The sequence below is a fragment of the Cydia pomonella genome, chromosome 24 (assembly GCF_033807575.1).
Source record: "Cydia pomonella isolate Wapato2018A chromosome 24, ilCydPomo1, whole genome shotgun sequence".
NCBI classification, from domain to species: Eukaryota; Metazoa; Arthropoda; class Insecta; order Lepidoptera; family Tortricidae; genus Cydia; species Cydia pomonella.
The window spans coordinates 8,314,842-8,328,599 of record NC_084726.1 but is presented as its reverse complement, the minus strand read 5'-3'; the positions used below and the strand labels follow the sequence as shown (position 1 = coordinate 8,328,599).

Below are 13,758 nucleotides of genomic sequence, written 5' to 3'. Positions count from 1 at the left end.
TGTCAAACTGACATATTCGTTAACGTCTGCGTAATTTACTTTGTACACATCTCGCTCACACTAATATGCGAATACGAGCAAGATACATAGAAAGTAAGTTACACACAACGCTAGCGAATAATGTCAGTATCAAATTGGTGGTAGCCCTATAGGCACTTCAGGTGAATGCACCAATTTCTGACTCGAACTACTGGGCTAGGTAAATCGAAGTTCGTCAATTGCGAGCATTTTACTCTGTCAACTCTAATTACTCATGGTATAAAAAAAAATACTCTAATTACGTCTTAGTGAGATTAAAAGAGAAAGATCCCCGTAATTTATACAGTCAATGCCTTTGTATTAGTACAGTCAGGAAAGGTATTAGCTTGGCATCCCTACATACAAATGTGTTTGCAGAGGTACAATCAGAAAAACTATTAGTTTTTCTGACTGTACCTATCTCTTGTGCTTCTTTTGTTTTTACTTGTTCCATATCGTTTTAAAGTTAACGAACTTTTCGTTATCTATGGTCCAATACGCAATAGGTCGGTTATTTATATAGGTATATAACGTTCTATATTTTTAAATTACGTTATTCTGGGCCCCTGTGTTTCATCTTTAATCAGGCTGGGAGCAAATTTGTGCCATGTTTGAACGAAATTTACAAATTAGGTTTCACTGTGTACATTTCTTTTCCAGAGATTACAGAGATGTGTAAAATGGGACCAATTTGATAAAGGTAAATTATAATTTTGCAGGACTGGCAACATTTTAAAAATACATATACGGAGTTCCTTATTTTGTTCGTTATCTAATTAAGAACATGCCTGTAATATAAATTATACTTAGGTGAAAGGTTAATATGCATGGCACCATTAAAGCGCTTATTAAATATATCCTTTATCAAGTCACTTTTCAATAAGTTTTGGCAAAAGTTTCATTTTTGGTACAAGCTTTTATCGCTGACTGTGCCTTTCTTTCCACAGGCAACTAATACTCATCGAGACAATTCTAAAAACTCCAAACACAATTAGATTGCGTTGCGTTGTTTCGTCACAAATTTCCTATGCCCACCTCCTGTCTCCATCAGATCAGCTCGATCGTACCATAATATTGCATTGTCACCCGACTTACATATCTCTTCAAGTGGCATACGTCGTTTTTAGGGTTCTGTACCCAAAGGGTCAAACGAGACCCTATTACTGCGACTCCGCTGTCCATCCGTCTGTCCGTCCGTCCGTCCGTCTGTCACCAGGCTGTATCTCATGAACCGTGATAGTTAGCCAGTTGAAATATCTACAGATTATGTATTCCTGTTGCCGCTATAACAACAAATATTAAAAACAGAATAAAATTAATATTTCTTTCCAATCTCGAGGTTCTCATCCAATCACCGAAGTTAAGCAACGTCGGGCGGGGTCTGTACTTGGATGGGTGACCGTTTTTATAGATAATGGTACGGAACCCTTCCTGTGCGAGTCCGACTCGCACTTGACCGGTGCTTTTGTAAAGTACCTATGCAAATTTTCAGCTTCATTAGAAATCGGAAAGTTGGTCAAATTTAACTTGCAAGATTTGACCCGTAGGTACCTACATACATAGGTACATTGCAAGTTAATAGGCAACAGGAGTGGTAATTTTTCCATACAAAAACGTACTCTACTGTTTCCTCCGTGGTTTTTGAAGCTAGAGCAATGATTTATTCAATAAAAACTAATATTATTAATATCTGTGTCGGACTGTTTTGCTTTTTTTGATATTTTTGTTTCTTAAGGCCCTAGGTCATTTCAAATATTCGCAAAAACGGCCTAATTTACTGGGCCGGAAAGCCCGCAAAGAGAAGCATGGTATTCAAAACTGACATCAATTAGCCTTAAAACAGTCCGACACAGATAATTTCATTACCATTTAGATCTCAAAATTTCGTTACATTTGGTTAATTTTTGGAGAAGGAAACAGTCGAGTACGAAACATCGTTTTTTGAGATTTTTACGCAGGATTTTTCGCCTAACCTGGCGTTGTCCTTATCGCACTAGTTTTAGGAGCCGCTTTTATCAGCGAGACGGATATATTCACCTAAAATAAATAAATCCCAACTCCCGTATCCTCTTAATAAAAAGCTTGTAAAAGGGGTGCGGTGTACCACTATACCTAATAAAAGGGTAGATTTCCGATGGCCGGGCTGTTTTCCGTTTCACACAATATTTTGCCTGCCTGCGAATCCACCTAAAAATTGTAATAGAGCTAGACCAAGCTAAGTAGGCAGCAATTTCGATAGACCAGACTGTGCAAACTTTATTAAAGCGTCATAATTTCATAGAACTGACGTTTAAAATAACACTTGCACAGTCTGGGCTATCATAATCGCTGCTAATACGCTACTGTCGACGGTCAGAGAGTGCATGGGACGCCAGCCCGCTGCACGAGCGCTGGAAGGCCTACGCCATCATAGGTTCGTAATTTTTCAATGACTCCTATATCTAAGATCACAATTCTATGATAATGTAATTACGGCCTACCATAGCCTGTCGTATTGGGGTCGGGGTGACCCGAGACGCAGGTCCTTAATTTGAGATGTTTAAGATTTAATTCTTGTTTTTGTATTCGTCTTAATTTAATCCACGCCAACCACGAAAACCGAAATTTGCAAATTGGGGGGATCTTTCTCTTTTACTTTCACTAACACGTAATTAGTGACAGAGAAAAATGCCAGCAATTGACGAACTTCGATTTTCGCGGTTATAGCCCTAGCTCAAAACTGTTCGTTCTACATTCCAAAGCCCAACTTGGCAAGGAAGTCTATGATCCACGTTTGTGTTAATAAAAGCGGCGACTTTTTTCGCATAACACAGACAAACGATGCCCTCGACGCGATGATACATTTCTCGTCCGTCCCTATTGTGTCGTCCCGCGAAAGTTATGACCGCCCTTATAGAGATTTATACCTTTTTCTAGTACTTTACGCATTTTGAAAGGCGGAAGTTGAGATAAGTTTGTTGGAAAATAAAAGGAGGCGTTTTTAGAGTCATATGTATATGGGAGATGTATGGGGGAGCATTGGGAGCGTAGCTATAGTGACAATCGAGAATGGTAAACGCGAAGCTATAAGAAAATAATGAATATGAATATGGCACGTGACTTTTTGTTTTAAGTATATTTATTCGCAGCAAAAAAAAATCTCTTTTTGTACGAAATATTAGTTATAAGACTCTTATTTAGTTACACTCAATGAATGTGGTATTTTCTATCCCTAGACATAGGCATTATCAGCAAAAAAATGTGATAATATGCACCTAAAGTCTGACCAGTAATATATGATCACGCGCCATATTGCGGAATTTCATTTGAACTACATTTTTCATACTAAACTTAATATTGTAATACTGTGACTGAACTGTCACCCAATACATAAGAATAACAGCGCCCTCTTGACAATGATCATATATATCTGGTCGGGTTTTAATTTAAAAATGAAGCCTACATACTCGACTCTAGTGATAGAGAGGCATATATAAAGAAACGTCTATTTTCGTTTTTCGCGTCAGTACCTTTGTACTTTACAAATAGACACGAAGAATGTTCAAACGCGTTTCAAGATTAATTCTTCATTAGCTGTTCCGTTCACTGGTTGTTTCAAATTAGTTCAATCATTTTTAAAATGCGCTATCTATGATTATATTATTGAACTTGAAACATGTCTACAAATTATTCATTCAGGCCGGCTCCTGTTGCACTGAGTACAGTAAAAGTTCGCAAGATGGCGTTAATTTAAAAATTTGATCAAGTATTCATTTTTTGTCACTATAGTTGACTTACATTACATTACTTAAAATATGGTTACAACTTTATACCATGTCCAAAAATTCACAACCAAAATCACACAATCTATACTATAGCAACTGTCAAAGTTACTATGAAAAATATCACAACTTTCTGGCTTGTAATTTTTGCTGACTTCAAACTATATTAGAAAAACAATAAGCTAATTAAGGTGCCGTAGGTTCAGAAAGGGTTGATTTTGAAAAATTGTACCGTTTTTTTCTAGTGCCTATCAATTCGTATCATTTTATGAGTTTCACGCGATAGAAAAATAAGGGTTCCGTTTTTTGCCATTTGGCTACGGAACCCTAAAAAATCACGACATATATCTAAAACGCACTTCAAAAATTTGTATCTATTTAAGCACAAAAGATATAAATATGAAAATTGCTTCTAAATATGTGCAATTTTATTTTAGAAGGAACTCATTACTTGTTTTTGTTAAAACTAGTTCAAATTAAAATTCAGAAACATGATATGTGCAGTCCCGAACATGCACATCCATCTCGCTCACTCCTCACTCTCAGTCACTGAGAGTGAGACAAGCGAGCCTACGAGGCCATTTCCACATATCAACTCTAGACTTCATTAAGAATGTTTCTGCATAAGCACCTAATACAAAATAAAACAACATTTGATTTATTACTAATAATGTATTCCTATGTCAAAGTATCCTCCGAGCGAATGTATTCTCCGATATCAGCCTGGTGGAATGCAATGGTGGCTAAAGGATCAGCGTTTCTGCACTCAGCAGTAGTCCGAGCAGCCACTCCGAACCCTAGAGGCATGTCCGACATGGAATATACTACTACACCTTGGTGCTTTGGAGTGTTTTCTGTTATGCGGCCAAGACCTAGAAAGGATTTAAAGTTAAGTGGCTTTATTCAGAAATATTTGTCAAATATAACAAACCATTGTTATATGTTGTTTGACGACCAGTTTGGCCTAGTGGGTAGTGACCCTGCCTACGAAGCCAATTGTCCCAGGATCAAATCCTGGTAAGGGCATTTATTTGTGTGATGAGTATGAAATTAATAAAATAATGTATAATTGTGACATATATAAAGCCTGAATAATTTTCAAAACAAGTGTCAAATGTAAATTTGTTCTTGTACAAGTATGTGGAGGCTTAAAAGGTTATATTCATAATACTTTATTTATTGATTTTGATACATTCAAGTGTTATTTCGAGATTGAATATACCATTGATTGTACTTGAATAAATTAGTTTAAACCCAGTTTGACTTAACTTACCACTTTTAATAACATGATGCCCATACAAAAACTGTTGCTCCGCAGATGGCTTAACCCAAATCTTGAACGGAGCATATGGAGCAATATATGTCAATGCCGTGATGTGCAGTCTAAATTTATTTGTCTTTGTGAACTTTCCGAAGCACGTCCCAGCGGATATGAGGTTATCTGGTTTCACAGTTTGAGCTAGCTGAAGTAACTTCTCTGATATATAATATACTCGGTCTTTCTTCTCTCTAAAACAGTATGTGCCGTCTGGCCTGTCTATGAGCAACTTTACATTCACGCCAATACTGGAAATAAAGATAAAACACAAGTTATAACGATAAAAATATGCTGTACATTAAAAAATTTACGTTGTTTCAAAAAGTTCCAGTTTATAAGAATATTGGTTAAATGCACAGTAACTCACTATTTTGTAAGCTTTTCGAATAAAATCCGCATTCTCTCCTCAGATAGAACCTTCATTTTATACTTTTAATTCAATAATTAATAATATTTAAAATATAACACGTGCTAATATTTCGTTTCGCCGCTGATTTATAATAATGATCAACCATGAAACGTCAAAATGACGTTATTATTTCGTTCTAAAACTGTGTACAGTTATTGCTGTTGTGCCCAGACCAAACCAGACATACCACATAACATAACACAATGTGTTATCTTTCTTTTCAGACTTTAATTCCGATAATAACTAATAAATGGCAAACAATATTTCAGGTTTTATACATTATACATAATTTTAATCAAAAATAAATATTTTTATAAATCTTTCTAATCTATGATTACCTCTGAACGGTACACAATTCGCGGCAACTTCGCATCAATGAGAAGAGTGAAAGGGATGGAAGATAAAGGAGCAAATCAAATCACTCCTATTCACCCTCTGGATAATCAGCTGCTGTGAGAAAAGTGGTAAGTAATTTTTGCAACTTTTTCGCAATTCCGTGTCCTTTATTGCCATGATGGTGACTTAAACTTAGTTCTATAACTCGTGCTTAATATAAACGTGGTTTTCGTTAGAACAATAAGTTTGCCTGTAGGTACTTATTTATTTATGTTAAAGACACATCTGTTGTGAGTTGATAGCGCAATAAACAAGTATGCTCTAGCATTCCATTCGATATATCGCTCATATCAGATTATTTTGTTAACCGGTTATTTAAGAACATACGGTGTACCTACTTGATTGTGTATTTGCAGTATAATACACGTATTGGTCTTATTATTTATTTCTAAATTATATAGGTAGTAAGTAAGTAGGTAAGTATGCACTGTCAGTAATTTAAATTTTATGGCTTCGTATGTCATGGTAGACAATTACTCGACTCACTAACTAAACAACAACTGTTTATCAGAACAAGTAATATAAAATGACTAAGTATTCATATGACGTAATATTATAAAATAAATTAAAATATAAGTACCAACTTATTATACTGATAAAATACTAAAAAAGAAAACAATTCATAATATAACATTAATTTACATTTATTTAATTACTATTCGCAGTATATAATATTTGTAGCCTGGTGTAAGCCCTTTATTTTATTTTAAATCGATAATCATGTCTTGGCACCATTTTTTTTTAAGAAGCTGAATGACCTTAACAAGGCTACCGAACCGAGTCTACCGAACATAATTATTTATTATAGCCTCTGTTTAAGGAATGTTTGGCTTTTTAAGATGAAGGTCGTGTCGTGTGACCGCGGTTTATACTTTGCGAATCTTGAGACTTAATGCGCAAACACGTTACCTATAACAATTACAATTATGCGATGTTTACTGCTACGGAAACGTATAGGTAAGATATTAAAATAGTTAATTGTTATTTTATTAACTATTAAAACGGAAATTCTAAATAAATTTGGGGCTCAAAATGTGAATAAACAGAATTTACATAATTAAAAATAATAACAATTAGACCTTCATAAATAATTTTAATGAGATGTAAGAGAAAGTACTTAAGTTTCCCTTCCCCTATAAACTCATTTAAAATTATGAGCTACTTCCATGACGTCATTGTAATGACTGGCGGCAGTTTAAGCCATTTGAACTGTGACTCAGTAAATGATCACAGAAACCGAAATTAGCATATTTGATTAGGTTTATCCGATTAAATATTTTATTACCCGAGTCAACCGGCCTCTCAATTCACCTACGATTGTTAGGGATTAAAAAAACAATATACCTAGTCTAGTTTATATTGCAAAGTCATCAAAATCATTTTATATAACCAAAGAAATTTTTGGTGGTCGTCAGGGTGGCGATGTTTTGTACTGAATTTTATCCAAATTTACTTTAGACAATCTCGACTGACTTCAATAATAATAGTTCTCAAGGAATTAATAGGTTATGGGCCCATCAAGCTTCCATAATAAAACTTTTCAAGTGGCTGTAATATGCTTTTAAGATTTTAACATACCTATTATGCTCTATATGTTGAAATTCATGTAGTCTCATTGAGATCATAATTCGAGACTTCTTAATGCAGAATTAACGAGAGCTAAATTAAAATAAATATTATTATAATATAGACAATTTATATTAGAAAGTTTTGTATAGGTGTAAATACCTAACTCGTCTATAGATTGAAGTTCGATAAGCAATGTCCCTGTGACAGGACACTCCCAGTAAACAGTAACGCTAAATTTAATTAAACCCCGAGTTAGTCGAGGTCACGTGACGACATGCACACACCTTGGGGAGCGCCAAATTGTATACTTACGCCGTAAACTGGCCTAGTAATTTAGCTGACACCTTATGCAAATCGAATAGATGGGAATAAATTGTAACGTAAAAATAGAGGCAAAAGAAAAAGTTTTTCTAAAGGGATTCTCTTTCGTTTTCAGCAGTGTCTTGACAAAGGATATATATAATAATTCCTTATATGTATAATGCGTTTGAAATTCATTTAGGAAAAAAATATTTGATCATCTATAAGGGATTTTTTTTTGTCTACAACCCTTTGGTTATACAAATAACCTCCGGATTCTGAAAATAGAGATTCGCCACGCAAATCACGCAATGGGTTATTTTATTGGTTTGCAGATTTAGGTACAATGCCTCGAGGGCCTATTTTAGATATAAGCTGGTTATATTAATCATCTGTATATATCCATTCTGTATATTGTTGTTATAAATACCTAGAAACTTTTTTTTATAACCAGAGCTATGTAGAGTTAGAAGTTAATATTCATTACGGAATCCTTAGGTAAGCCTATAGTCATGGAATCCAAGTAATGTAGGTTTACACCTGCATAAATACATACTGCACACCTAATCACAATATTACTCATTCTGTATACACATTGGATATGTATAATATCGCGTCATTAAGAATGACAAATACCTAACAAAGATAACGAATTGCAAACATACGTATGAGAATGTGTAAGAATGAAACTACAAAATACGAAGGCCAGCACTTCACCGTTACTTAATTACTATTTATTTGTTGACAAAGGAATGAGTAATGAAACTGCACGACACAGTTCGATCACCTTGACTTTGATTCACTTTTGCTAAAATTAGGCGCAAGAAAATTGGAATTTCCAACGAACAAATTAATAACAGAAAAACATAGGTACCTGTTTAGTGATGAAATGTTAAGCATCGGGTTCGCGATATCTACTGCCAGATTCAAATTCACATTTTCCTCTAATATCGCCAATCTCTTTGTTTGCAGAATGCTATCATAAATAAACAGACGCCATCAACTCCATTCGGCAGCCGCGCGTCTTACAGTGCGGGTTTATTTTGAGAGGAACATCAACTGAAACGTGTGTGGTTATTGACGCAAGTGTATTAGTGAACTAGTTAACATGTCTTTGATCAATTACTACCCGAAGAATTTGCGGGCCAACGGTTGGGGTTGGCATAGAGGATCCAGTGCGGCTTCAGCTGTGCGAGGATTTCTTAAAGGGGAAAGAGGAGGCTCGCCTGGAGAAGGCAGTACTGAGCCTCTTGTTGCAAATGGTGGTTTATACCCCAAATTGCCACTTGAAGATGAGACACTGTACAACCTTGGAGGAGATAAGTTGTATCCTAGTCTTCCAGCGGAGGAATACGAGAGTGGAGCGGTAGCAGAAGTCGTTGAAGAAGCCTGTGCTTCTGTAAACGTCAATTTGGTGGTGAGTACTTGAGTAGTTAATTACTATAAGACCTAATGTGGAAACACCGTCGATTTAAACATTTTTGTTTATAGTGCTAAATAACGTCCATACTAATATTTATGGTTATGATCATTATGAAAACAAACGACTGCTGCAACTAGGTACTAAGTCATGTTTCAGACGTTTCAGTCTATGAGTTGTCATTGAAATGAAACGTATTACCACACCCAATGCCGGATTTAGAGGTCTGGAAGCCTCGAGCAATAAAAGAGTGGTGGCCACCTGGCCCCAAATTACTTTCAAAATAAAATTGTAAATTTTCCGAATTCTCTATTGTGGTGGCCCCTCTTTTGTGGAGGCCCCGGAGCTGTAGCCGCGGTTGCCCTCCCCTAAATCTGGCCCTGACCAGACCAAATGTTCCGTCAGGTAAATTTGGCTATAATTGAATGTAAGTTAGTTTTTAGAAACAATGACTTCGCTTCAAAACAGCTGGGGGAACAGTAGTATCCCTGCCAAGACGAGCAAAACGAAGCGCAAGGGCACTTATATACCTACCTTTTCTAGAGGTGCTTCTTTGTTTTTTTGACCTCTCATAACTTGGGTTTGCATTATAGCAGATAAACAAAATTCTCGGGATATTATGGCAATAGGTAGTTTACTTATTGAACAAATAAAGTTTTAATTTATGAGTCTTCCGCAAATGTTGGTGCTAGAGTTCTGAAAATTGATATAGCCCCAAAAACGGAAGAAAAAACTAACAAAATAAAAAATACATTATCATAAAGCAAAAAGAAGTGAAATCCCACCGAAGCATTTCATGTAAAATGTTGCCAAGATGAGACCATATGGCTCCCAGGCTCACATTGTCAAAAAGTTATCAGGTCTTATGTAGAGCCAAGCTTTTAACTCTACGTGTCCTAACTTCACAAACTCTACAAGAACTATTGTATAACAGAAAAGTAATGAACAGTAAATACATTTTTCACCTTACCGCCAAGCCACACATTTTGACTAAGGTGTGGAGTTTGCGAAGTTAGGGCTTGTAGAGTTAGAAGCTTCAGAAGCTTGGCTCTAAGTAAATAAGATCGGATAACTTTTTAACAGTGCGAGGCATATGGTGACATAAAAATGTTGTGGTGGGATACTATTAACATGAATTAGGTATGCCTTTCATCTTCGACATTTAAAAATGTATGTATCTACGTATATTTATACATACACATATCACAAAATTGAGAAATAAATTACCCATTTGTATTCAATAAACCAACGATATAAAGCATTGAAGTTTTAGCTTTGAACCGTACATTCGATTTATAACCCAATGCAAAGTACTAAAATATAGAAATTCCTTAAGAATAAGATAATGAATGATTATCAGCAGATAATATTCGCAGTTTGTAATTTCCCAAAGACATTAGAGTAATTAGTAAGCCTGTCTATTGCGTAGGTAATATGGAGGCCATTTTGAAGATCGGTCGTTGACTTTCTAGTCCAGACTAGACATCCAATCATAAGATCAATACGGCTTTAAAAAAATTACAAACCTAAACGGTTGCTTTTAGGGAAATTATTGTCTGGAAACCAAGGGTGTCTCGCTTTTCCAAATAATTACACCGTGTCGAAAATATTAGTAGACATACCGAAGCAAAGTTAGCTGTCCTTTCCTTTTGAGATTGGAGAGTGCTTGTCGTCGAGACGCAAGCCTATAGGTTGCGAATTCTAGGGACATTCGTCAAGTACCTAATTAAAAGTAAGAAGAATTTAGTTTCCTACCATGCTACCACCACATACATATTGCAGCAATTTATAGATTATTCTTGTGCGGTTTGATTTTTATTATTACTCTGATGCCCTTCCTCAATATCTGCCACCAAATGCACTAAACGAGATAGACGACTAGATACCGAAACGATAATAAAATAAATATTATAGGACATTATTACACAAATTGACTAAGTCCCACAGTAAGCCCAATAAGGCTTGTGTTGAGGGTACTTAGACAACGATATATATAATGTATAAATATTTATAAATACTTAAATACATAGAAAACACCCATGACTCAGGAACAAATATCCATGCACATCATACGAATAAATGCCCTTACCAGGATTTGAACCCGGGACCATCGGCTTTGTAGGCAGGGTCACTACCTACTAGGCCAGACCGGTCGTCAAAGTCGATAAAGTTTGAGATCGTCGTTACAGCTAAACTTAATTCGCTAAAATATATATGAAGTAAACAAATCATAAACTTGTATTGCTTTTTTATTAGATGTGTGGTATCCGGGTCCGTGATATTATATGTAGAAAGGACGTATAAGATGGCCTCTATGAAACATTTTCGAAAATTTTATACCGGAGAATACTCAAGAAAAACAATTTGATGCTTACTTTTCCTGTTTCTAGATGAATACCTTAATAAAATTGTTTCTTACTCACATTTTGATGAATCAAGACATTAACCTAATGTTTAACTGAGTCATCTTGTGACGTATTGGACTTCTGATCGTTCTGATTCCCACATTGCTTTATAGGTAGCCACTTGATCTTGATCTATTTTCCTGTTAAGAGTCCTTATTCCTACAGACGAGCGTATTTTGTAAAATGCTTCCTTTTTCATTCAAGATTACGACGTAACTATTAGTATTTATTCAAAAAATGATAACGTACTTAAATAATCGTTTCCTAAACTAGGGGCTCCAACAGTTCAAATTTTCATTTTCTCTTTTAAACCTCTTTTTTAATGAGGTTTCTTGGGAGTCTTTTCCAAATTTTGCAGTGAGATGTGGCGTTTCGGTTCTCAATTTTGCTATAAACAAGAATAATTTGGTACATGAATGACTACAATTTGATTCAACATATCTCGTACGAGGGGCTGGAATGATTAACAATCGAAGATTCATTTGAAAAAACTGATAAAATACCTTCCGAGTTTTCTTCATTTTTTTGGCGAAAACAGGGTTTTATTATATTTTATTTCCGCAAATTGTACGCATATTTTGCTTTAAAAATAATATTATAGCAAACTGTAACTTTATGTTAACCTATAAAAAAAAATCGTAACTATGGGACCTACATTGCCGTAAATTTATATTTTTTTAAAACACGTATAAATCACGCAGCAGCGACGCCCCGCTCTCAGTCCGCGCGGAGCGCGCTTAGAGGACGGACCTGTGCTCGATTGTCAGGCATTCGTTGCGATCGTAATCAGCTACGGAGTTCCGAGAAGTGCTATATACTGCGATTAGAAAATCTTAATAAAAGTTCATTTTTTACAGTATGCCTAACAGACTCGCGTATTGATGGATTTTCAGTGTTACTTTTTTTTTTATACTAAGTCGGTGGCAAACAAGCATACGGCCCGCATATGTACGCCTGCAACTCCAGAGGAGTTACATGCGCGTTGCCGACCCTAACCCCCTCCCGCCCCTCGTTGAGCTCTGGCAACCTTACTCACCGGCAGGAACACAACACTATCAGTAAGGTCTAGTGTTATTTGGCTGCGATTTTCTGAAAAACGCATTTTCACTTGAAATTACGTTAGGGTTTGCATTATTATTTTTGACCCGGATGAAGTCCAAGTTCTCATGATGGAGTCAGGAGTTGGTCACCAGAACTCCTAATCTACTAATTATAATCCCATCGTGTTTGGGCTCAAAAGATTTGCCCTGACGAACACCATCGATCTAGATGAGGTCCAGGGTCTCATGATGGAGTCAGGAGTTGGTCACTAGAACTCCTAATCTACTCATTATAATTCCATCGTGTTTGGGCTCAACAGAGTTGCCCTGATGAGCACCTTCAATCTAGATGAGGTCCAGGGTCTCATGATGGAGTCAGGAGCTGGTCACCAGAACTCCTAATCTACTCATCATAACTCCATCGTGTTTGGGTTCAATAGAGTTGCCCTGACGAGCACCATCAATCTAGATGAGGTCCAGGGTCTCATGATGGAGTCAGGAGTTGGTCACTAGAACTCTCCTAATCTACTCATTATAATTCCATCGTGTTTGGGCTCAACAGAGTTGCCCTGATGAGCACCTTCAATCTAGATGAGGTCCAGGGTCTCATGATGGAGTCAGGAGCTGGTCACCAGAACTCCTAATCTACTCATCATAACTCCATCGTGTTTGGGTTCAATAGAGTTGCCCTGACGAGCACCATCAATCTAGATGAGGTCCAGGGTCTCATGATGGAGTCAGGAGCTGGTCACCAGAACTCCTAATCTACTCATCATAACTCCATCGTGTTTGGGCTCAATAGATTTGCCCTGATGAACACCATCGATCTAGATGAGGCCCAGGGTCTCATGATGGAGTCAGGAGTTGGTCACCAGAACTCCTAAACTACTCATCATAACCTCATCGTGTTCGGGCTCAATAGATTTGCCCTGACGAGCATCATCAATCTAGATAAAGTCCAGGGTCTCATGATGGAGTCAGGAGTTGGTCACTAGAACTCCTAATCTACTCATTATAATTCCAACGTGTTTGGGCTCAAAAGATTTGCCCTGATGAGCACCATCGATCTAGATGAGGTCCAGGGTCTCATGATGGAGTCAGGAGTTGGTCACCAGAACTCCT

General features: G+C 36.5%; 2 protein-coding genes across 2 annotated transcripts in view; one reads left to right on the top strand and one right to left on the bottom strand.

The window, feature by feature from the left end:
- Nucleotides 1–4,431: 4,431 nt before the first annotated feature.
- On the bottom strand, nucleotides 4,432–5,729 carry LOC133531108 (60S ribosome subunit biogenesis protein NIP7 homolog). The gene is made up of 3 exons (XM_061869226.1): nucleotides 5,465–5,729; nucleotides 5,053–5,345; nucleotides 4,432–4,651 (listed from the first exon to the last, which is right to left on the bottom strand). Exons 1-3 carry the CDS (start codon nucleotides 5,518–5,520, stop codon nucleotides 4,458–4,460), a joined length of 543 nt encoding a protein of 180 aa, XP_061725210.1. The 5' UTR covers nucleotides 5,521–5,729; the 3' UTR covers nucleotides 4,432–4,457.
- Nucleotides 5,730–5,840: 111 nt separating this feature from the next.
- LOC133531107 (calpain-B) overlaps nucleotides 5,841–13,758 on the top strand; it is a 64,570-nt gene continuing 56,652 nt past the window's right edge. Inside the window, exons 1-2 of the mRNA XM_061869217.1 lie at nucleotides 5,841–5,970; nucleotides 8,744–9,188. Coding sequence (XP_061725201.1) covers nucleotides 8,880–9,188 — 309 coding nt within the window. The 5' untranslated portion in view covers nucleotides 5,841–5,970; nucleotides 8,744–8,879. The remainder of the gene's footprint in view (nucleotides 5,971–8,743; nucleotides 9,189–13,758) is intronic.